This window comes from Acinonyx jubatus, chromosome E3 (genome assembly GCF_027475565.1).
Source record: "Acinonyx jubatus isolate Ajub_Pintada_27869175 chromosome E3, VMU_Ajub_asm_v1.0, whole genome shotgun sequence".
NCBI lineage: Eukaryota > Metazoa > Chordata > Mammalia > Carnivora > Felidae > Acinonyx > Acinonyx jubatus.
In genome coordinates, this window is record NC_069398.1 from 11,630,368 (window position 1) to 11,655,876 (window position 25,509).

General features: G+C 42.0%; 1 protein-coding gene and 1 long non-coding RNA gene across 10 annotated transcripts in view; one reads left to right on the plus strand and one right to left on the minus strand.

The window, feature by feature from the left end:
• Positions 1–14,700, minus strand: part of LOC113594813 (uncharacterized) — a 33,587-nt gene extending 18,887 nt beyond the window's left edge. Inside the window, exons 1-2 of the long non-coding RNA XR_003415256.2 lie at positions 12,873–14,700; positions 2,185–2,309 (exon numbers count right to left, since the gene is read on the minus strand). This is a non-coding gene — a long non-coding RNA (uncharacterized LOC113594813). The remainder of the gene's footprint in view (positions 1–2,184; positions 2,310–12,872) is intronic.
• LOC106970530 (acyl-coenzyme A synthetase ACSM1, mitochondrial-like) overlaps positions 12,891–25,509 on the plus strand; it is a 50,643-nt gene continuing 38,024 nt past the window's right edge. The window contains exons 1-4 of one of the 9 annotated variants that reach the window (XM_015067181.3): positions 12,891–13,033; positions 13,346–13,531; positions 14,168–14,313; positions 19,884–20,126. In XM_015067181.3, the coding sequence (XP_014922667.1) occupies positions 19,935–20,126 (192 nt within the window). In that variant the 5' untranslated portion in view covers positions 12,891–13,033; positions 13,346–13,531; positions 14,168–14,313; positions 19,884–19,934. Of the gene's footprint in view, positions 13,034–13,124; positions 13,143–13,211; positions 13,532–14,167; positions 14,314–14,605; positions 14,864–14,999; positions 15,403–19,883; positions 20,127–25,509 lie in introns of those variants that run through there. The other 8 variants (XM_053213628.1, XM_053213627.1, XM_027043122.2 and 5 more) reach the window with 8 other exon arrangements.

Sequence of the window (25,509 nt, forward strand, 5' to 3'; positions counted from 1 at the left end):
GGGGAGAGACTGCAGCCCAGAGAGTGTGAGGTCAAAGCTCAGGTGTCTGACTGTGCAGTGTTGTGTTTGCTGTGCTGCTCTCCCCTGTTCTAGAGTATGTCAGACACCATGGAGTAGACCTTTATGTACTGTTCCAGTCATTCTCTTCTTGTCCTTGTCCCAGAACACTTTCTGAAGCTCCTTATTCTCTAGAGGCTGCCCTCACTCACCTACAGCCTCCAGCCTCAAGAGCTTCCCCTGAGCAGTTCTTCTGAAAAATTCAGCCCCACTGGGGTCACAGATGGCCCACACTGGATTGACCTCTCCCAACAGGGGAGTTTGTCTCAGACTTGCCCAAAACTGTCACAGGGAAAATCCAGCAGAAGAGGCTTCAAGAACAGGAGTGGTAGAATTCTGGGCAAGCTGGGGCCCAGCGAGACCTGCAAGGACACCCTTTTGGGCCCTGCCCTTCTTCTATTTACTTCCATTTTCCTTTGGGCCTTCTGCCTTCTTCTGGGTATATGAGAATCCTTATGAAAAGACATCCAATATTTGTCTTTCCCTGGCTACTAGCATAAAATCTCATGTTAGATATTGAAAGAATAAAGGGAGGGAATGAAAGAGAGGGAAGGAGAGGGGAACAGAGAAAAAAGAAAAATAAGAGAGAAAAATAAAACAGCAAAAGAAAGCAATTGAGAAAGAAAGGGAGGGAGGGAGGGAAGGTGGGATGGAAGAAAGAGAATTAGAGGGAAAGAGAAGGAAGGAAGGGAGGGAGGAAGGGAGGAAGGGAGGTGAGAAGGAAGGGAGGGAGGGAGAAAGGAAATAAAACACTTGATAAACATATAAGAGAGACTGATGAAGAAAAATGATGGAGGACTGGAAAAGTAGGAGAAAGGGAGGAGGGAGGGGGACTGATAATGACTCCCACAGATAGGCAGATAAACAGACAGTGGCAGAGTCCAGCAGAATCCTGGATCTTAGGAAGGAAATGAAAGGTCAAGACCCTCCATCTCACCCCTGGACCGGCCTCTATACAGAGAGGCATGTGCACGTGGTTGGGACATTGGAGGCCTCCCCAAGTCACCCCAAACCAAGCATGATCAGAGGAAGGAAATATCCATTTATTGAGTATTTGCCACATGCCAGACACTGGCCTAGGGATTTTGTCTGTCCTGTGGCATCTACAGACCTCAGAACATAGGTATGAGGACAGTGTAGGCACCTCCAAAGAAGTGTCCCTTCCCCATGGCTCGTGTTTGTGGGGATATCAAGTGTTCCTAGAATCAAGTAATGAAATCATTTTTTAAAAAATTTTTAATGTTTTTATTTATTTTTGAGACAGAGAGAGAGCATGAGCAGGGGAGGGGCAGAGAGAGAGGGAGACACAGAGCAGGCTCCAGGCTCTGAGCTGTCAGCACAGAGCCTGACATGGGGCTTGAACTCATGGACTGTGAGATCGTGACCTGAGCTGAAGTCAGATACTTAACCGACTGAGCCACCCAAGTGCCCCCTAAAATCATTTTTAAATCAAGACCATGGGGATTGTCTTTGGAGACAATAAAGAAGGGGAGAGGGGCATTGTTGAATGATGAACCACAGACTCAGTTTCTGTGGCCTCTGGGGGGCTTTGTTTCGAACCCGGGTATGGAGGATAAACCTTCATAGCAGTTTCAAGTGAGTTGGAGAAGCAAGCAAAGGACCTCAGAGAGTCTAGATTCTTCTCCTTAAGAATACTTAGTAATAACAGCAACAGCAGTAGTTAGAATATCACTTGCTTATCAAGTTCTTGCCAAGTGTCAGGCTCTATACCGAGAAAATACAGATATTGATCCCACTTAAAATTCATAGTCACCCTTTGATTCAGGTACTATTTTTGTTGTTGTTCTGAAAGTTTATTTATTTATTTTGGAAGAAACAGAGGCAGTGCAAGTGAGGGAGGGGCAGAGAGAGAGAGAGAATCCCAAGCAGGCTCTGCGCTGCCAGTGCAGAGCCTGATGCAGGTCTCAAACCCATGAAGCTGCGAGATCATGACCTGAACTGAAACCAAGAGTCAGACGCTCAACCAACTGAGCCACCCAGACACCCCTGATTCGGGTACTATTATGTTCCTCATTTTACAGAGAAGAAAACAAAGACTTGGAGAGATTAAGTGATAATCCCCAAAGCCACATAGCTGGTAAACGACAGCAGAAGGTTCAAACTTACCTACAACACCCGTGCACCCTTTCGTTTCACTTGCCATCTCTTCCAGCCCCTGGCAAAGTACTTCTCTTGCAGTCATCTTAAAATTCCCACTCCAATGTGTACATACTGTGATATCCTGCAATCCACTGAAAGACACCAGAGTTTATGTTTGGGCTAGTAGAGAAACACAATCTGTTAATCAAATAGCACAACTTTGTCTTTCTTAATCTGGATTTATCCAGGTTTAAGGGCATATCATTTAATTGACAGCTTCCAAAAATTTTAAATTTGGCAGATTGTTCATTTTGACACTTTCATTGCTATCTTTATTGTTTTTTATCATATCCCCTTCCTCACTGCCCAGCCCACAATCTCCTTATCTTCTCAATGCTCAGGAATGATTGATGATGGGAACCCATATCTTTAGGGGAAATGTCTGACCTACCCAAAATCAGCAATCTGCATCTCCTCCCTTCACTCCATCCCCTTCTCTGTATGGGTTGGAAAATGTAGTCATAATATTTAGCCTGTCCTTTTCACAAAGATTGGCTTCCTGGGATTATAATGAAATCACCAAATATCATCTTTTTCAGGATGAGATAAAGATAGATAACCTCATCCTTCCTGTCCTTATCTAGTAAAAGCCTGTATGATACCCCCGTAATCCCAGGAATTAAGAAGTAAGGATTGCCAAGTCCCAGTGGCCAAGTATTGGATGTGTATAATTTCCCTGGGCAATCAATAGCTCTAGGAGATTCCCAGACTAACCAATTTGCGTATGTGTTGGTGACATAGTATGTCCCAAGATTGCTGCCATTATTTGTACTTAGAAGGAGGAACTTAGCCTGGGAAAGGTGCACTCAATATTATTTCAACATCAAGTTCAAGTTTTGAAATGACAGAAGGAGTGGTCATTGTAACACATGATAAAGGGTTTGGACTTCATCTGGAGAATAATGAATTCAGTCAACAATGCAAGTCTAAATGATTACCTTGGTAGGTGAGAGGTGAATGTATTAAAGGTAAGTTTGAGAAACTGTTTTCTTAAATATTTGTTTATTAAGTAATATCTATACAGAATATGGGACTTGAATTCACAACCCCGAAATCTAGAACTGCACACTCTTCCAACAGAGCCAGCCAGGCACCCCAAATTTGAGAAATTATCAGAAGAATTTCTTCTTGGAATCTGGTGACTTTGTGACTACATAAGGCAAATGGAGTTAAGGGAAAAGAGGCGCTTAAGGATGATGTCTAGGTTTTTGATTACTTATACTGGGGTAGGTGACTGTAAAACTTTCTGAGAGGAACAGGTTTGAAGGTGGGGATATTGATTTCAGTTGTGGTCATGTTAATATAGGTCATACCGAGGTTGGTATGTATTTAGTAATCAATTGAATGTTTAAGTTTGAACTCAGGGGAAAGGTTATGATTTTATTTTATTTTATTTTATTTTATTTTATTTTATTTTATTTTATTTTATTTTATTTTTCAGTATATGAAATTTATTGTCAAAATGGTTTCCATACAACACCCAGTGCTCATCCCAAAAGGTGCCCTCCTCAATACCCATCACCCACCCTCCCCTCCCTCCCACCCTCCATCAACCCTCAGTTTGTTCTCAGTTTTTAAGTCTCTTATGCTTTGGCTCTCTCCCACTCTAAGCTCTTTTTTTTTTCTTTCCCCTCCCCTATGGGTTTCTGTTAAGTTTCTCAGGATCCACATAAGAGTGAAAACATATGGTATCTGTCTTTCTCTGTATGGCTTATTTCACTTAGCATCACACTCTCCAGTTCCATCCACGTTGCTACAAAAGGCCATATTTCGTTCTTTCTCATTGCCCTGTAGTACTCCATTGTGTATATAAACCACAATTTCTTTATCCATTCATCGGTTGATGGACATGTAGGCTCTTTCCATAATTTGGCTATTGTTGAGAGTGCCGCTATAAACATTGGGGTACAAGTGCCCATATGCATCCGTACTCCTGTATCCCTTGGGTAAATTCCTAGCAGTGCTACTGCTGGGTCATAGGGTAGGTCTATTTTTAATTTTCTGAGGAACCTCCACACTGCTTTCCAGAGCGGCTGCACCAGTTTGCATTCCCACCAACAGTGCAAGAGGGTTCCCGTTTCTCCACATCCTCTCCAGCATCTATAGTCTCCTGATTTGTTCATTTTGGCCACTCTGACTGGTGTGAGGTAATATCTGAGTGTGGTTTTGATTTGTATTTCCCTGATGAGGAGCGACGTTGAGCATCTTTTCATGTGCCTGTTGGCCATCTGGATGTCTTCTTTACAGAAGTGTCTATTCATGTTTTCAGCCCATTTCTTTACTGGGTTATTTGTTTTTGGGGTGTGGAGTTTGGTGAGCTCTTTATAGATTTTGGACACTAGCCCTTTGTCCGATATGTCCTTTGCAAATATCTTTTCCATTCCGTTGGTTGCCTTTTAGTTTTGTTGGTTGTTTCCTTTGCTGTGCAGAAGCTTTTTATCTTCATAAGGTCCCAGTAGTTCATTTTTGCTTTAATTCCCTTGCCTTTGGGGATGTATCGAGTAAGAAATTGCTATGGCTGAGGTCAGAGAGGTCTTTTCCTGCTTTCTCCTCTAGGGTTTTGATGGTTTCCTGTCTCACATTCAGGTCCTTTATCCATTTTGAGTTTATTTTTGTGAATGGTGTGAGAAAGTGGTCTAGTTTCAACCTTCTGCATGTTGCTGTCCAGTTCTCCCAGCACCATTTGTTAAAGAGACTGTCTTTTTTCCATTGGATGTTCTTTCCTGCTTTGTCAAAGATGAGTTGGCCATACGTTTGTGGGTCTAGTTCTGGGGTTTCTATTCTATTCCATTGGTCTATGTGTCTGTTTTTGTGTCAATACCATGCTGTCTTGATGATGACAGCTTTGTAGTAGAGGCTAAAGTCTGGGATTGTGATGCCTCCTGCTTTGGTCTTCTTCTTCAAAATTACTTTCACTATTTGGGGCCTTTTGTGGTTCCATATGAATTTTAGGATTGCTTGTTCTAGTTTCGAGAAGAATGCTGGTGCAATTTTGATTGGGATTGCATTGAATGTGTAGATAGCTTTGGGTAGTATTGACATTTTGACAATATTTATTCTTCCAATCCATGAGCAGAGAATGTCTTTCCATTTCTTTATATCTTGTTCAATTACCTTCATAAGTTTTCTATAATTTTCAGCATACAGATCTTTTACATCTTTGGTTAGGTTTATTGCTAGGTATTTTATGCTTCTTGGTGCAATTGTGAATGGGATCAGTTTCTTTATTTGTCTTTCTGTTGCTTCATTGTTAGTGTATAAGAATGCAACTGATTTCTGTACATTGATTTTGTATCCTGCAACTTTGCTGAATTCATGTATCAGTTCTAGCAGACTTTTGGTGGAGTCTATCGGATTTTCCATGTATAATATCATGTCATCTGCAAAAAGTGAAAGCTTGACTTCATCTTTGCCGATTTTGATGCCTTTGATTTCCTTTTGTTGTCGGATTGCTGATGCTAGCACTTCCAACACTATGTCAAACAACAGCGGTGAGAGTGGACATCCCTGTCGTGTTCCTGATCTCAGGGAAAAAGCTCTCAGTTTTTCCCCATTGAGGATGATGTTAGCTGTGGGCTTTTCATAAATGGCTTTTATGATGTTTAAGTATGTTCCTTCTATCCCGACTTTCTCGAGGGTTTTTATTAAGAAAGAATGCGAATTTTGTCAAAGGCCTTTTCTGCATTGATTGGCAGGATCATATGGTTCTTATCTTTTCTTTTATTAATGTGATGTATCACGATTGATTTGCGAATGTTGAACCAGCCCTGCATCCCAGGAATGAATCCCATTTGATCGTGGTGAATAATTCTTTTTATATGCTGTTGAATTCGATTTGCTAGTATCTTATGGAGAATTTTTGCATCCATATTCATCAGGGATATTGGCCTGTAGTTCTCTTTTTTTACTGGGTCTCTGTCTGGTTTGGGAATCAAAGTAATACTGGCTTCATAGAATGAGTCTGGAAGTTTTCCTTCCCTTTCTATTTCTTGGAATAGCTTGAGAAGGATAGGTATTATCTCTGCTTTAGACGTCTGGTAGAACTCCCCTGGGAAGCCATCTGGTCCTGGACTCTTATTCGTTGGGAGATTTTTGATAACCGATTCAATTTCTTCGCTGGTTATGGGTCTGTTCAAGCTTTCTATTTCCTCCTGATTGAGTTTTGGAAGAGTGTGGGTGTTTAGGAATTTGTCCATTTCTTCCAGGTTGTGCAATTTGTTGGCATATAATTTTTCCTAGTATTCCCTGATAATTGTTTGTATCTCTGAAGGATTGGTTGTAATAATTCCATTTTCATTCATGATTGTATCTATTTGGGTCATCTCCCTTTTCTTTTTGAGAAGCCTGGCTAGAGGTTTGTCAATTTTGTTTATTTTTTCAAAAAACCAACTCTTGGTTTCGTTGATCTGCTCTACAGTTTTTTTAGATTCTATATTGTTTATTTCTGCTCTGATCCTTATTATTTCTCTTCTTCTGCTGGGTTTAGGCTGCCTTTGCTGTTCTGCTTCTATTTCCTTTAGGTGTGCTGTTAGATTTTGTATTTGGGATTTTTCTTGTTTCTTGAGATAGGCCTGGATTGCAATGTATTTTCCTCTCAGGACTGCCTTCGCTGCGTCCCAAAGCGTTTGGATTGTTGTATTTTCATTTTCGTTTGTTTCCATATATTTTTTAGTTTCTTCTCTAATTGCCTGGTTGACCCACTCATTCTTTAGTAGGGTGTTCTTTAACCTCCATGCTTTTGGAGGTTTTCCAGACCTTTTCTGTGGTTGATTTCAAGCTTCATCGCATTGTGGTCTGAAAGTATGCATGGTATAATTTCAATTCTTATATACTTATGAAGGGCTGTTTTGTGACCCAGTATATGATCTATCTTGGAGAATGTCCCATGTGCACTCGAGAAGAAAGTATATTCTGTTGCTTTGGGATGCAGAGTTCTAAATATATCTGTCAAGTCCATCTGATCCAATGTATCATTCAGGGCCCTTGTTTCTTTATTGACCGTGTGCCTAGATGATCTATCTATTTCTGTAAGTGGAGTGTTAAAGTCCCCTGCAATTACCACATTCTTATCAATAAGGTTGCTTATGTTTATGAGTAATTGTTTTATATATTTGGGGGCTCCCGTATTCGGTGCATAGACATTTTGATGTCTTCTTGATGGATAGACCCTGTAATTATTATATAATGCCCTTCTTCATCTCTTGTTACAGCCTTTAATTAAAGTCTAGTTTGTCTGATATAAGTATGGCTACTCCAGCTTTTTTTTTTTTTTTTTTTGGCTTCCAGGAACATGATAAATAGTTCTCCATCCCCTCACTCAATCTAAAGGTGTCCTCAAGTCTGAAATGCGTCTCTTGTAGACAGCAAATAGATGGGTCTTGTTTTTTTATCCATTCTGATACCCTATGTCTTTTGGTTGGAGCATTTAGTCCATTTACATTCAGTGTTATTACTGAAAGATATGGGTTTAGAGTCATTGTGATGTCTGTATGTTTTATGCTTGTAGCGATGTCTCTGGTACTTTGTCTCACAGGATTCCCCTTAGGATCTCTTGTAGGGCTGGTTTAGTGGTGACAAATTCCTTCAGTTTTTGTTTGTTTGGGAAGACCTTTATCTCTCCTTCTATTCTGAATGACAGACTTGCTGGATAAAGGATTCTCAGCTGCATATTTTTTCTGTTCATCACATTGAAGGTCTCCTGCCATTCCTTTCTGGCCTGCCAAGTTTCAGTAGAGAGATCGGTCACGAGTCTTATAGGTCTCCCTTTATATGTTAGAGCACGTTTATCCCTCGCTGCTTTCAGAATGTTCTCTTTATCCTTGTATTTTGCCAGTTTCACTATGATATGTCGTGCAGAAGATCGATTCAAGTTACGTCTAAAGGGAGTTCTCTGTGCCTCTTGGATTTCAATGCCTTTTTCCTTCCCCAGATCCGGGAATTTCTCAGCTATGATTTCTTCAAGTACACCTTCAGCACCTTTCCCTCTCTCTTCCTCCTCTGGGATACCAATTATGCATATATTATTTCTTTTTAGTGTATCAGTTGGTTCTCTAATTTTCCCCTCATACTCCTGGATTTTTTTATCTTTTTCTCAGCTTCCTCTTTTTCCATAATTTTATCTTCTAGTTCACCTATTCTCTCCTCTGCCTCTTCAATCTGAGCCATGGATGTTTCCATTTTATTTTGCATCTCGTTTAAAGCGGTTTTCACCTCCTCCTGACTGTTCCTTAGTCCCTTGATCTCTGTAGCAAGAGATTCTCTGCTGTCCTCTATACTGTTTTCAAGCCCAGCGATTAATTTTATGACTATTATTCTAAATTCACTTTCTGTTATATCATTTAAATCCTTTTTGATCAGTTCATTAGCTGTTGTTATTTCCTGGAGATTCTTTTGAGGGGAATTCTTCCGTTTGGTCATTTTGGATAGTCCCTGGAGTGGTGCTGACCTGCAGGGCACTTCCCCTGTGCTGTGGTGTATAACTGGAGTTGGTGGGTGGGGCCGCAGTTAGACCTGATGTCTGCCCCCAGCCCACGGCTGGGGCCACAGTCAGACTGGTGTGTGCCTTCTCTTCCCCTCTCCTAGGGGCGGGATTCACTGTGGGGTGGCGTGGCCTGTCTGGGCTGCTTGCACACTGCCAGGCTTGTGGTGCTGGGGATCTGGCGGATTAGCTGGGGTGGGTAGGCAAGGTGCACGGGGGCAGGAGGGGCAGGCTCAGCTCGCTTTTCCTTCGGAGATCTGCTTCGGGAGGGGCCCTGCGGCACCGGAGGGAGTCAGACCCGCCAGAGGGGTGGCTCCGCAGAAGCACAGTGTTGGGTGTTTGCCCGGTGCAAGCAAGTTCCCTGGCAGGAACTGGTTCCCTTTGGGATTTTGGCTGGGGGATGGGCGAGGGAGATGGCGCTGGCGAGCACCTTTGTTCCCCGCCAAACTGCGCTCTGTCATCCTGGGGCTCAGCAACTCTCCCTCCCTTTGTCCTCCAGCCTTCCCTCTTTCCGAGCAGAGCTGTTAACTTATGACCTCCCAGATGCTAAGTTCTGCTTGCTGTCGGAATACACTCCATCCAGCCCCTCCGCTTTTGCAAGCCAGACTCGGGGCTCTGCTTGGCCGGAGGGCCGCCCCTCCGCCCCGGCTCCCTCCCGCCAGTCCGTGGAGCGCGCACCGCCTCGCCACCCTTCCTACCCTCTTCCGTGGGCCTTTCGTCTGCGCTTGGCTCCGGCAACTCTGTTCTGCTAATCCTCTGGCGGTTTTCTGGGTTATTTAGGCAGGTGTAGGTAGAATCTAAGTGATCAGCAGGACGCGCGGTGAGCCCAGCGTCCTCCTACGCTGTCATCTTCCTCGTAACCGAAAGGTCATGATTTTAAATGTGGTTTAGGAAATTACCAAGACAGAGGAAGAATGAGATGGAAAGTTCATAGGGAATGAGAGGAGCTATTTGCTGAGGATGGGTCCTTGGAGAACAAGAATATCTAAAGAGAAGAAATAGAAAGGGGGCCCTGTGGACAATATTGACAAAGGAGACTCAGAAAAGACAGGATGTGATAACATAAACAAGAGAGCAATTGAAGAGTTTCTTGACATCACCCAGAATGGCCATGAGTCAGAACTGAAAAGGACCTATTGCATTTGATAGCAAGCACATTAGAAAACATGTTTCCAAAAAACAAACAATAAACAAACAAAACCCAAACAGTTTTGGTGAGTGATTAAGTGAGAAAAAATTAGCTTTGGATTATCAGTGACAGATAAAAAAGATGGAAACAGCTAATGTAGTCTACTATATCCAATAAACATTAATTGGAAGGGGAAGGAACAGAAGAAAAGATACAGAATCAAAGAAGCAACTTTTGGAGGAGGGAGGGACTTCAACAAGTGTGGCCAACATCGCTTTTCTCCTGCTGTTATGGGCTGAATTGTGTCCCCCAAATTTTGTATGCTGAAGCCCTAGCCCCCATTACCTCAGAAGGCGACTGTATTTGGAGATAAGACATTGAAAGAGGCAGTTAAGGGGTGCTTGGGGTGCTCAGTCAGTTGAGTGTCTGACTCCTGATTTCAGCTCAGGTCACAATCCCAGGGCCTTGGGATTGAGCCCTGCATCAGGCTCTGTGCTGAGCATGGAGCCTGCATAAGATTCTCTCTCTCCATCTGCTTCTCTCCCTGGCTCATGTTCTCTTTCTCTCTCAAATTAAAAAAAAATTAAAGATGCAATTAAGTTAAAAGGAGGGCATTAGAGAGTGCCCTCATGCAACTTGATTGGTGTCTTCAAAAAAAAAGCAGGTTAGGGGACATAGAAAGGTACCAGAAGTGCATGAATAGACAGATGACCATGTGAAGAGGTAGCAAGAGTCTGGCCATCTGCAAGCCAAGAGGAATCCAACCCTGCCAGCACCATGATCTTGGACATCCAGCCTCCAGAATTGTGAGAAAATAAATGTCTGTTGTTTAAACCACCCAGTGTGTAGGGTTTTGTTACAGCAGCCCTAGCGGGCTAATTGACCCACTCAGTGGCCTTCTGCACAATCACCTCTACACCACCTTGTTCCTTGCTAAAGGAACCCTGATTTTGTCCAGAACCAGAGTGAGCTCACCCTGTCCATTTCTTTTCAACTAAGTCAACTAGAAGGTCTCAGTTACATGAAAAGATGTTCAACATTGCTCATCATCAGGAAAATGCAAATCAAAACCACAATGAGATACCACCTCACACTGGTCAGCATTGCTAAAATTAACAACTCAGGAAACAACAGATGCTGGCGAGGATGCGGAGAAAGAGGATGTCTTTTGCACTGTTGGAGAGAATGCAAACTGGTGCAGCCATTCTGGAAAACTGGAGGTTCCTCAAAAAAAAAAAAAAAAAAAAAAAAATAGAACTACCCAATGACCCAGCAATTCTGCTAACAAGAATTTATCCAAAGGATACAAAAATGCTGTTTCGAAGGGGCACATACACCCCAATGTTTATAGCAGCACTATCAACAATAGCCAAATTATGGAAAGAGCTCAAATTTTCATCAACTGATGAATAGATAAAGAAGCTGTGGTATACATATACAATGGAATACTACTTGGTGGTGAAAAAGAATGAAATCTTGCTATTTGCAATAATGTGGATGGAACTGGACGGTATTATGCTAAGCAAAACAAGTCAGTCAGAGAAAGACATTATATGACTTCACTCATATGTGTAATTTGAGAAATTTAACAGATGATCATAGGGGAAGGAAAGGAAAAATAAGATAAAAACAGAGAGGGAGGCAAACCACAGAGACTCTTAAATACAGAGAACAAACTGAGGGTTGATGGGGTGGGGGAAATGGGTGATGGGCATTAAGGAGGGAACTTATTGGGATGAGCACTGGGTGTTATATGTAAGTGATGAATCCCTGGGTTCTACTCCTAAAGCCAAGAATACACTGTATGTCAACTAAACTGAGAATAAAAAAAATAAATAAATAACAAAAAATAAAAGACATAGAAAGATTTTTAAAATTAATTAATTAATTAAAAAAAAGAGAAAGTCTCAGTTTGCTACTTCTCTGTCCTCTACTCTATGGTGGTAGAATAGATTTATTATTCACCGAATATTCACTCTCTGCTCACTCCCTACTCCCACACAACGTATTCAGGAAGGAATATGGTTCTCTGCTTGATGAGGTTGAGCTTGGTCCTGTGGCTTGCTTTGGCCAATGGAACATTAACAGAAATGATGCAAACAGAAGTTTTAAATGCGCTTACAGGGTTTGGCTTGATTTTGGGGTGCTTCTGCTATCCACTATAAAAAGAGCCAGTGGTCTGAGACTAGAGAGAAAACAGTAAATGTGTGTTAAATAAATGTGTGCCACTGTTTATTATGTAATATTATCGTAGCAATAAATAACTGATCAAACCTTAATTTCTCCCTTTTCTAACGAAAGAGAACAAGACTGGTCTCAAATATTTGGCAGGGAACTGTACTGGAATTGGGGCTTAATAACAGCAACAATTTTTGCTTTCATTGTATTCATTTTTAGTTTCCTGCCTGTGACAAGTAAAATAATTGCTTAATTATAGTAGTGGTACAGAGTTTTGTTTGGATTACTCTGGGCTTTTTCTTGTTCATTTAATTTTTAAAGGGAATTGATGTAAAGAAAAATACTGAATAAATAAGAATAGAGGTAATAGTGCATGGTTATAGTAAACAAGAAGGAAGGAAGAAAGGAGGGAAGGAAGGAAAGAAACAAAGAAGTAAATAAAGAGAGAAGAAAGGAAGGCAAGGTATGGCTAAGTCTGAGATACAGTAAGAATGGGACAGGATTGCAGAGAAGAAGAAAAGGACGAGACCAAAACGAAAACCTGAGAGAAAAGTCAAGTAGCGTCACCTACCTACAAGGAAGTAGCTAGCCAAGGATCGGTGGGGAAAAGAGCCAAGTTTTCTTTTTTTTTTCTATTTAAAGAATATATATTTTTAAGTTTTTAAAATTTAAATTCCAGTTAGTTAACATACATTGTAATATTAGTTGCAGGTGTACAATTTAGCGATTCATTATTTAAATATAACATCAGGTTCTCCTCACAAGGGCCCTCCTTAATCCCCATTTATCTATTTCACCCTTCACCCCCTCTCACCAAGAAATGGACTTAACTATAGAGAACTAACTGATGGTTACCAGAAAGGAGCCAACCTTTAGAGTTGAAGGCACCAGCGTGACTTGTTCCATTGCTGCAACAGACAACTCATCGGGAACCGGTTGTACTCTAGTATCACTACACGAGTACAATAGAGATCCGCGGAGATGAGGCCTGTGGAGGCACCTGGCGGGGTTCAGGCAAACCACTAGGAGAGGTGCAGTGTGAGGGGCAGAGTGGGTGCCAAGAGAATAAATGCTGTCTTAGCAATCAGAGGCGCAGTCAGCCTGGGCATGGCAAACCGGCTCTGAGAGTTCGGATCAGAAGTAACCTCTTACTTAATTTTAGTTACCTTCAATTAAACCTGCAGGTGGCCAACAGAGCCAGTCAGCCACAGAAGGAGGGATAGAGGAGAAGGACTGAGCCTGAGCGGGAAGGGGGTGTTTGCTTAGAAAAGCAGGGGTTTAATTTACAGAAACTAAGATCCAGCTTTTTGATGCCCTCATGATTTTTGTTTTTTCTTTTTCAGTCGTTCTTCTCTACACACGTGTGGGTAACATTCCATCTCTCGCATGCCTCCAGGGTCTGGTTACTCTGAAAAGAAGAGGATCCTGGGGTAAGAGATACAGAGACCCCTGGGGCTGTGAGCTGGATGCGGAGCCTATCTCACAATTGGTTTGGGAGGTCCGGAAATCCCAGCAAACTGTACAGAGAGGTAAGAGAATGTGGTATCTAAAAGCTGTAATGCAGAATGGGCCCGACAGAGAATGAGGCTGATAGTGTCTCTTGACATATTTTGATGTTATTATCTCTACATGGGGTTTCCGGGACTACTGAGTCAGGGGAAGAGAATATAGAGAACTTCCTAGACCAGACGTGACTAGTGTCTGCCTAGTGTTCATTGTCCAAGACCTGAAATTCAATGGCCTTATTCTGACTGTGAGAGAGGCTTCAAAATGAAAAGAGAAGTGTGCATGGAATCTTTAGAGAATTCCCCTATCTGTACCATCGACCCGTTGTTGCAGATTAGCAAACTAAGGCACATGGGGATAGGAAAGCTGGTTACTGTCACAGAACTGGTAACTGGTAAAGCAGTACCAAAACCCAGGCTGCCGGGCTCCAGAGTTGGTCTTCTTGACCACAACACCAGTGTTACATTTCCATACAGGAGATCCACTGAGATCCAGAGTGTGTATTGTGGACTTTTCCTCCTGTCCCCACCATCTTCCCAAAAGTGACTGCATCTTCTGCTTGAATATCAAGGTCTTTTATGCTCTGATACTTTGTTTGTTTAATTTTTAATCTATGCCCAGTCAACTATCACTGCCTTCTCATCCACTCTTCTCTGTAGAAAAGCCTATCTTGAGCTGAGAATTCATCATGAGTGAATCAGCCAGAAGGAGGACAACTCACCTTTCAGAAACCAGGCTTGCCTGTCAGCCCTGGCAGGGATATTCTGTGTGCCTCCAGCAATCTTTGTGGTGACTTCAAGCAGAGGTATTTTTGTCCTTGGTGCATTGGAGGGTGGGAGGGTAAAAAGGGGTCTGGGAAAGTTGGGTCAAGGTTCTGGAGATCCCCATCCCCCCACAACACCCCAAAAATGTCTCTAGTAGAAAACTAACAGTGCAAGCCACTTCATGCAGCAATTTGGGCTTATTCAATGCAGCATCAATATCAATCCAGCATCTACATGCCTCAGCCAAGTGCTGTACAAACTTTACCAGGTGCAGTCCTTTCAAAGATCTCAAGGGACAAATCTGATTAACAACCCCACTCCTCTGTTTTTCAGATGAGAATGTCACGGGTTAGAAGAAGCAAATGATTTGTCCATCAGCCATTTTGTAAGAGGTTGATCCAGAATTTCAGCTCAGGCCTTGGGACTCCAAAGACCCTGCATTTTGCTAGTACACCAAAGTATTTCTCTCCAAATCCCAAATTAATAAGAACAGCCACCATTGATTATGCCAAGCACTGTGCTACATGCTCATCATAAATTATTCTCTAATCCTAACAAAGGCAACAAAGACAAGACGACCCTAAGAGACAGGTATCCTTATTATCATTCCCATTTTGCACATAAGGAAACAAGGGTAGATAAAGGAGGTCAGTGAAAGTCAAAGAGATGGTAGGTGGCAGACTGGAGACTTGAACTCAGACCTTTCTGCTTCCAGAGCACAGGCTTTGTGCCACTTGGCTGTCACTTAAATGTGAGCATTGGAGGTACAGGGTTGGGACAGAGAGCAGGTTAGCCACAGAGAGCTAGTGAGAGTTCTCCATTTGACTTTATTTATTTATTCACACCGCAGGTCATCATCCCATAAGAACTGGGATGACTTCAAATACTTTCTTTACCCAACTGATTATCTCCCATGGAGGACTGTGATTGTTTTTTGCCCTTTTCTATCTGAGCATCTCCTCCTATTTCTAAATCATCCAATTCTTGCCAAGTTCTCCGCCCCAGTGGTGGAAAGTTCTTTTGTGTGTACAGTGTTGGGGACTTTCCTGATCAGAGAGAACTGAATATGCCAAGTTCCCATTTCTACACTAGTCCAGGACCAAACCCACCTCTTGCCTAGAGAGTACCAGGTAAGACAGGTGAACGATAGCATCTTTGTGAGGTGTGTGTGTGTGTGTGTGTGTGTGTGTGTGTGTGTGTGTGTGTCTATGCACGTAGGACAGGAAAGTATTTGCATAGTTTAAAATATGAAGACCAAATTTCAAGTTCTGACTGTGTCACTTATAGGTTGGCTGACTTTGGGCAAGGCTCTTAACTCTTTTCACATTTAATTTCCTTAATTGCAAAAGGAGAATGGGGGTATCGTGAGAAGGATAAAGGAGATTATACATGTGATAGGCCAAGTGCAGTGGCTGGCATAGAGTGTGATCTGTTTCATGTTAGGCAGATCTGAATGTGATGGGCTGTGAAGGAGGGTACATAGAGAAGTAAGAATGACCCAGAAAGTGAACAAGTGAAAGAAAATTCCACTATGCAGAAGTTAGTTCATATTATATAAAGTGAATGTCTTTCATTTAAAAAATATTTTTAGGGGCGCCTGGGTGGCGCAGTCGGTTAAGCGTCCGACTTCAGCCAGGTACGATCTCGCGGTCCGTGAGTTCGAGCCCCGCGTCAGGCTCTGGGCTGATGGCTTGGAGCCTGGAGCCTGTTTCCGATTCTGTGTCTCCCTCTCTCTCTGCCCCTCCCCCGTTCATGCTCTGTCTCTCTCTGTCCCAAAAATAAATAAAAAACGTTGGGGAAAAAAAATTAAAAAAAAATATTTTTAATATCTAATGGGGAGTTGGCTTCAGAATTTGCTGGGAATTAGCACTTCAATATTTATTTAGCCCTTATTGTATATTAGGCACAATGCTGGCAAGATAATGTATACATATTATATCACTAATCCTTGTAGGAAGCCCCAAGGTAGATATTACTAGTGTGCCCTTAATTCCAGAGACATAAAAACAGTGGCCAAGTTTACTGAGCTGGTAGCCAGTGGAACTAAACTTGGCTCTGTAACTCCATGCTAAGTGTGTTGCCTCATAAAATAAATAGCTTTTTCAGTCCAAAATCTTGTGAAATCAAAGCTCAGTTCCAGGAACTCTTCAAGCACTGTGTACCTAGGCAAATAATGGTGGGCTTAGCCACCTTTCAAAGCCACAATTCCACAGTGACTTCAAAATATACTTTAAAGCGCTTCTTTTTTTTATGGATAGATTTGACCTTTATTCAATTTTTATTTTTTTTAATACGAAATTTGTTGTCAAATTGGTTTCCATACAACATCCAGTGCTCATCCTAACAGGTGCCCTCCTCAATGCCCATCACCAACCCTCCTCCCCCTCCCACCCCCCATCAACCCTCAGTTTGTTCTCAGTTTTTAAGAGTCTCTTATGGTTTGGCTCCCTCCCTCTCTAACTTTTTTTTCCTTCCCCTCCCCCATGGCCTTCTGTTAAGTTTCTCAGGATCCACATAAGAGTGAAAACATATGGTATCTGTCTTTCTCTGTATGACTTATTTCACTTAGCACAACACTCTCCAGTTCCATCCACGTTGCTACAAAAGGCTATATTTCATTCTGTATCATTGCCACGTAGTATTCCATTGTGTATATAAACCACAATTTCTTTATCCATTCATCAGTTGATGCACATTTAGGCTCTTTCCATAATTTGGCTATTGTTGAGAGTGCTGCTATAAACATTGGGGTACAAGTGCCCCTATGTGTCAGCACTCCTCTATCCCTTGGGTCAATTCCTAGCAGTGCTATTGCTGGGTCATAGGGTAGATCTATTTAATTTTCTGAGGAACCTCCACACTGTTTTCCAGAGTGGCTGCACCAGTTTGCATTCCCACCAACAGTGCAAGAGGGTTCCCGTTTCTCCACATCCTCTCCAGCATCTATAGTCTCCTGATTTGTTCATTTACTTTAAAGCACTTCAAAAGATTGTTCATTAATTTATTCCTGTTCCTTCTCTTTAGACTCTAGTTCCAAAGATTAAGCACGTGAGAGTTTCCCCAGAGAGAGTGACAACTAATAATAGCTCCTGATTCCGGAGCACTCATCTGCACTGAGTCCATGCCTAAATGCCTTAGGTGGAATGTCAGCCATTCATCACCACAAGTGTAGGAAACAGGTGCTGCCAGTATTTCCATATTTTAGACAGAGGTTAAGAAAATTGCCCATTTACCTAGGTGGTGAGTGAAGTGGCTGGAATTAGAAGCTATGATGTTTGACTCCTAAGGGCACACTCTTGGCTACCACAGTCCTCACTGGGCACTGTGTTTGGTCTTCTCGTGGAGATTAAATTAGAGTTGCAAACACATTTATAAGATGATGCCAACGTAATTTCTTTTTATTTGATTAAGAGAGGTGTGTTCATTTGCTGGGACTGCCATAACAAAGTACCATAGAATGTGGGGGCTCCAAACACAAATGTCTTTTCTCATAGTTCTGCAGGTGAGAAGCCTGAGATCAAGCTGTCTGAGGGTTGGTTTTTCTGAGGCCTCACTCCTTGGGTTTTGGATACCTATTTTCATGTTTGCATGTCATTTTCCTTTCTATGTGTGTCTGTGTCCTAATCTCCTCTTCTTTTAATGCCACCAGTCATACTGGATTTGAGTCCATCTACTGGCCTCATTTTAGCTTAATCAGCTCTGAAAAGATTCTGTCTCCAAATATAGTCACATTCTGAGGTACTGGGAGCTCAGGACTTCAACATATGAATTTTAAGGAGATGCAATTTAACCCCTAATAAAGGATGAATTAATTTCCTCCTTATTTCTCTTGCTTTTGTTGTTGTCTTTAGCCACTAACTCAGGGGTCATTTGCACTGACCCTGAGCATTTTAAGGAAGATTCCTGAGGCCATTTATATAACCATGCATAAAAATCGCAGATGAGTCTGGTATTCCTGCTCTGAATCAGTTCACATTTGTGGAGGCAGGTATGTGTTGGACAAAAGAACATGAAAGGCATGTTTCTAGAACCAGCTCTGCTACCACACTTGCCTTGCAACCTTGGGGAAATCCCTGTCCCTTTGGAGATGTTGGCCCAAATGAACAATTTTAAGCTCAAATATGCACAGAGGCTTGACAGGTACAGTAAGTGGAGAAGCAAGCTGGTGTGGGAAAAAAAAGTCATGGTGAAAACCATGTCAAGTTGGAGAACATTCCATGTAAATTAAGCATACAATTCTCAGCTTCAGTCAGTTAGTGCCAGTTTGAAATAAAGGCCCAGTATTGCCAGACCTCCTACATTTTCAAGAGAAACCTTCTGGGCTTTTAAATGAAACCTCCCAAGGTTTAAATGTTGACCATTTAAAATTTCCCTCCAGGGACGCTTAGTCAGTTAAGCATCTAGATCTTGGTTTCAGCTCAGGTCATGCTCTCACAGCTCATGAGTCCAAGCCCCATGTTGGATTCTGTGCTGACAGTGTAGAGCCTACTTGGAATTCTCTCTTTCTCTCCCTCTTTCTCTGCCCCTTCGCCACTCAAACTCATTCATTCTCTCCTCTTTCTCTCTCCCCCCCCTCAAATTAATAAATAAGTAAACTTTTAAAAAAACGTCTAAATTTCCCTACAAAGACCAAGAGCCAACAGGAGTATGTCTAAGGGCCAGGTCTGGCTCAGCTGATATCTTAGGGTCTTTCTAGCCCAGAAGTGCTCTGATAAAACAAAAGATGGTACTGTTGATTGACAGGAGGTAAAAAGAAAGGGGCATACTTTATTTAGTTCATGTGGCCCAAGGATCCATGCTGACAAGCAAACTCTAAGTGATGAACTTTTCAAGTATCCTATTTTATGCAGACATTCACTCTATCGCATATATAGCAGTGCCTCCCCAACTAGGAATGCAAAGTGGGGCTCTGGGGGCAGCCTCAAAATTGGGGTTAGATTATTATTGGTCTAAAGCACCTTAAAGTAAATTGAGCCAGGTTTTATCCATCTATTCTGTGGTCTGTCATCATGATTGCTGAATCCAAGGGGGAGGAGACTTTATTGTTTGCAGACATAAAGTGCTTGGATGGCAAAACTGCTTGTGAAATGGTTTCCTTCAGCCAGCATTCTCATGGAAAGATAGTTCTAGCTTAAGGCAGTTTTTCACAGTCATCAATAATAATAAATGAAGTTTCTGCTTCCATGTGAAGGGTCTTTGTTGGGATCTGGAGTGGCAAAAAGTTTCATTTCATGGGTCAACTCTGATGGGTTGGTGATAGCTGCCTGGAATGATGTCCTGGGAAAGTTCCCTGCCCCCCATCTGGCCAGATATCAGTCCACTAGCACAGGTGTTGTGATATTAGCCTCATCATTCCTGAGTATGGTGCTGTATATTTGTCAATATTCTTATAGTCTCAAGTGACAGAAATGCAATCTCAGGCAGGAAAAATTGTTGGCTCACAGAATCCGGGAGAAAATATTAACAAGAGAGGGGTAGCGATGCAGATGGGTCTTGTGTCGTCCACATTCTGGTGATCTGAAACAAAGCTATTTCTCTCACAAAGCTATTGCCTTCATTTTGTGGAGGAAATTACTATTCCATGGCCAATCTAGTACTATCTCTTCCCAAGGCAGGTGTTGACCTGAGAATTCTGTGTCAGCTTCCTGAGGCCTCTTCCACCATGCAGAGGCTGATGAGGCTCCAAGTCCTCTGGGGCATCCGCAAATCCTACCATGGTTTTCACCCTGCCCCTTGGTACCTCTGTTGCCGGTCTTTATCAGGAGCTGGAACCCTGAGATGGAATGACTACGATAGACCTAAGGAATTTAACTTTGCAAGTGATGTCCTGGACTATTGGACTCAAATGGAGCAGGTAAGGAGGCACTCATGATGGGAGGTGAGAACAAGAATGGCCTCATTGATCTTATCATGATCCTAGTAGACTGAGGGGCACAGAACCAGAAATGGCTTCTGCCTCAGCTTAGAAGTGTTGTGGGAAAAGCTTACATTTGGGGGTTCAATTCTCAGCCTAGTCACGTTCTCAATCCTCTGAGCCTCAGTGGTTTTATCTATGAAATGGTGATAATCTCATTTTGGAAACAAGATAGCAGGTGAAAATATCTGGTACACAGTCACATAATTGTGACCAAAGTTTCTAAGGTCGGTAAGTTGACCTTAGTCTGAATTCTTACCTTCAACTAATGAGACTATGAGCCTAATAGGAATTTGTCTCATTACACTTGGTCTTCACTTCAGGCTACACTCAGAGGGAAGGGACAGATCACCTGACTGTACACATGAGCATCTGACACATGTAGCTAGGTCATGTCATCTGTCATTCTTTGAGGATGGCATGTGTAACTGGATTCCTCCCTATCAACTACCTACTTGAGTGTGTCTTTAGGGTATGTATAGGGAAAATAGTCCATATGGCCTCTAGAGATTACACATGTCTACAGAAAAACCCAACTGTTCAGTTTATCTCTCTCCAAGAGACAGACCAAGAGAGGTGAAGTAGGGACATTAGGAGTTGAGATAGACAGTTCATGGTGCTCCAGCTACTAAGTCCCAGCTGGTGATGTCCACAGTGAGAAAACTCACCCAACACTGTCTTTGGACAGAATTTACCTGAGATGGAGTCAGAGAGTTAATATAATTTTTAAATTTCCCATGCACCTGCATTATATGTTAGTATTCAACTAACATGTGGGCTTCTTCCCCACCTCCTTCTTTTTCCTTTTTCTGAATTTCCATAATAATGCCAAGGGAGGGCATAGGCACTTTTTAAAGTGCACTTGGCATTTAATACTATGAGTAGGTGAGCATTTTCATCACCCCCATTTTCTAGATGAGGGAACTGAGGTGTCAAGGGTTTAAATAACACACAGAAACCAGCACATGCCTAGTAAGGGAAAGAACAGGATTTGGGTCCAGGTTATGTAATTCTGTAATACATTATTTAACCTGGTATCACAATTTGATGATGCCAAACATCTCTTCCCTCAGATTCTAAACTGACTTTCATCACTGCCCTGACCAGTAATCTAGTTAAGAACTTTTGAACCATGAGATGGGCTGGAGAGGGAGGAGGTGGAGAGAGCAAGAAGTGATGCCTTCACTTTCCCCTTGATTTATAGTCCTTATAGGTAGTTAACACATCAACCCATGGAGAGAACCACCGAGTAAATATGACCTCAGGATGCCTCATCTTTGTTGCGTTTTATATCATCCTTGTTGAACCTTGCCCATTTATCCATGTCTTCAAGTTCTCCCCACCCCCAGCGTCCTCATCCCAATAATATTTATTCTGCCAACACTTCTCATCTGTCTGTTGCCACTTAGCTAATTGCCTTGATCTTGGTCATTGTGTCTCTAGTGATGCATGGGGCCTCTCCCCTAGCTTTCCCTCAACTGAGCCACCCAGTGCCCTGGCAAAGAATTGGTTATAAAACAAAAGAAAGTACCTGGTAAGCCAGACAACCTATGTCCAGAGGTGGGATACAGGCCACCAACTTATAACCCCTGACTCATCTTAGAAATTAAACATTTTGTTACTCTAGACTCCTAACATATTACACACAACTTGATTTGATTCCTAGAGAAGCCTCCCAAATCTGTTCATGAGAGGTTGCATTCTGTCCAAATTCATTCATTCTCTCCCTTTGATACTACATCCATCCATCCATCCATCCATTCTGCTAAAACTTAGTGAGCCCCTAACATGTGCCAATTACTATTCTAGGTAATGGAGATAGGAAAGTAGATAAAATGTGCAGCTCTTCATTTTTCCTCTATAGACAGTGTGATTCCCCACTTCATGTCCTAGGAGAGGTGAATACAGTGTCAGCAACCTTACGTTTTGTTTGTTTTGGTGAAACTCATGACAAACAATTTCTTCCTACCAACCCCTGATGCAATTTTATATTAAACATTGCTTAATACATATAGTCAAATAGATATTAATTGTAAACTCTGGATCTGGTGTTCTTTCTTATCCATCAAGAAAGCGGGACACAGGATTAAAAATGCGAGAGTGGCTAATGTCCGGGGGAGGACAAGAGTCCCGAGTAAGGGTCCTCGTTCTGTTTTTATTAGGATCAGAAGGCTTACAAACATGGTGATGGGTGTGCACAAAAAGACAATGAAATCATGAACATTAATTCATGGATGTGAGGGAAATGGGATTTTGAAGATATGCGGTGTTAGGGGTTTGGGTTAACACAAAACAGAATCCTGGTGCTGGGCTGAAGGTTGTTTATAGAAGACATGAGGCACCACCTCTGTTTACCTAAACTGGTCTAGGGGACAAGAAAGACAGAGCATTCTACCTCAGGGTCAACAAGGCACCTTTCTTTTGCTAATTAGCTCCACTTTGGGCAACTTCGCCCTGCAGTGGTCTGTAGCCCTATTTACCTATTTATCTAATTTGGTCCTTCCTTCCTATGGAAGCAGCTTTCTGCTATAGTACTAACTTGGGGGGCATTTCCACCCTGAATACCTAATCTTGTTTACCTCATCTGGGATGTTTTCATCCTGAGATTCCCTATTCCTATACCTTTGTTCTATACTGGGACTTTTGCCCCACTTTACCTAATCTTATTTATCTACTCAAGTTTACCTAAACTTGGGTGTGTACATGCTATAGCTTTCTAATTCTTCATGCCATCAGTGCAGACTCAGAGAATTCCTAAGCTGATTCCTCACAGTTAATCACAAAGCATAAAAAACAACAACAGCTGAATGCCCTTGCCCACATTGCCTGGCTCTTTGTCCCATAATATTTGCCCAAATAAATTATGTGCTGCCAAACATTCCAAGTTCCTTAACATTTAACAGTCAGATCTGCTGAGATTTCTCTGAGTCAGCGAGTCTGTGTTTAGTGGCTCCTGAATTTAATTCTGTACTTTTACGTAAGAAATTAATAACAATCCGAGGACTGGTACAGTTTAAAAGGGCCTTTGTGTTCTTTTTAAACTATTAGACTTTTGTCCCAGCATCCCATATAGGAATCCTTCATGATATTCACAAAAAAGTGTTTATCTTTTATAATTCTAATACACATATAGTGTCTTTGGCACTGGAATGTCAGTTCCATGAGCTAGGGGAATTTTTACTGTTATGTTAACTGTTGTATCCCCAGCATGTAGAACATGCTGGTACATTCAACCAGTTGTTGAATGAATTTGAATGCATGCACCCTGAGCAGCAGCACAACCAGCACAAGGTCAGCAATGTTAGTGGCCCTAACTTGGTTGTATTTTAGCAATGAACCATTAACTTTCTCGTGGATGTGTTGTAAATATGTACATGGGAAGAAGGGAGGCTTTGGCACAGGGTGGCTTCATGTGGAGAAATCCAGAGTACAGAAACCAGAATCAGTCTTTGGCGCTTCTTTTGTAAAGTCATTTCTCATAATACTAAACAAGCATTCCTCTACTGCAGCAGTCGGTAGAGTTGAATGGTTGCTCCCTGTTGAGAGACTCATGGCTCTCCAGTTTACCCCAGAGGAACATGGCAGGCTTCTCTCATTTATTTTACTTGCCTGTCCCCTGTAACCTCTGAGTTTCCAACTGCTGGTATAAAAACAAGATTATCCCAGCTTATCTAAAAGCATCCGTTTTTCAAGTCAAATTCTTAACACACTAGAATGCATACCAAAACTTTTAGGCATAAAATATGGGGTTTTCATTGTAGGGAAGCTCTTAGTAATGGATTTAATTTCTTTAATAGATACAAGGTTATTAAGATTTTGATTCTAGGGGCACATGGGTGACTCAGTCAGTTAAGTGTCCGACTTAAGCTCAGGTCATGGTCTTGCAGTTCATGAGTTTGGACCTCACATCATGCTCTCTGCTGTCAGCACAGAACCTGCTTTAGATCCTCTGTCCTTCTCTCTCTCTCTCTCTCTCTCTCTCTCTGCCCCTCTCCCACTCACATACTCTCTCTCAGAAAATAAACTTTAAAAATAACATTTTGATCAAAGAGGTTTTTGCCTGCTTTCTGCTCAAGGATTTTGATGGCTTCCTGTCTAACATTTAGGTCTTTCATTCATTTTGAGTTTATTTTTTGTGTGTGGTGTAAGAAAGTGGTCCAGGTTCATTCTTCTGCATGTCTCTGTCCAGTTTTCCCAGCACCACTTGCTGAAGAGACTGTCTTTATTCCATTGGATACTCTTTCCTGCTTTGTCAAAGATTAGTTGGCCATACATTTGTGGGTCCTTTTCTGGGTTCTCTATTCTGTTCCATTGATCTGAGTGTCTGTTTTTGTGCCAGTACCATACTGTCTTGATGGTTACAGCTTTTAGTATAGCTTGAAGTCTGGGATTGTGATGCCTCTTGCTATGGTTTTCTTTTTCAAGATTACTTTGGCTATTCAGGGTCTTTTCTGGTTCCATACAAATTTGAGAATTATTTGTTCTAGCTCTGTGAAGAATACTGGTGTTATTTTGATAGGGATTGCATTGAATATGTAGATTGCTTTGGGTAGTATTGACATCTTAACAATATTTGTTCTTCCTATCCAGGAGCATGGAATCTTTTTCCATTTTTTTTGTGTCTTCTTCACTTTCTTTCATAAAGTTTCTATAGTTTTCAGCATATAGACTGTTTACCTGTTTGGTTAGATTTATTCTGGGGTACCTGGGTGGCTCTGTCTGTTAAGCTCCAACTTCGGCTCAGGTCATGATCTCATAGTTTGTGAGTTCGAGCCCCACATCGGGCTCTGTGCTGACAGCTCGGAGCCTGGAGCCTGCTTTGGATTCTGTGTCTCCTTCTCTCTCTGCCCCTCCCCAACTTGTGCTCTCTCTATGTCTCTCAAAAATTAAATAAGTGTAAAAAAAATTTTTTTTTAAAGATTTATTCCTTGGTATTATATGGTTTTTTGATCTTGGCCACAGCAACTTCTTACTCAGCACATCTCCAGAGGCAAGGGAGACAAAAGCAAAAACGAACTACTGGGACTTCATCAAAATAAAAAGCTTCTGGGGTGCCTGGGTGGCTCAGTTGGTTAAGCGTCCAACTTCAGCTCAGGTCATGATCTCACAGTCCATGAGTTTGAGCCCCGCGTCGGGCTGTGTGCTGGCAGCTCAGAGCCTGGAGCCTGCTTCAGATTCTGTCTCTCCCTCTCTCTCTGCCCCTCCCCTGATCATGCTCTGTCTCTCTCTGTCTCAAAAATAAATAAAAACATTAAAAAATAAATAAATAAATAAATAAATAAATAAATAAATAAATAAAAATAAAAACCTTCTGCACAGCGAA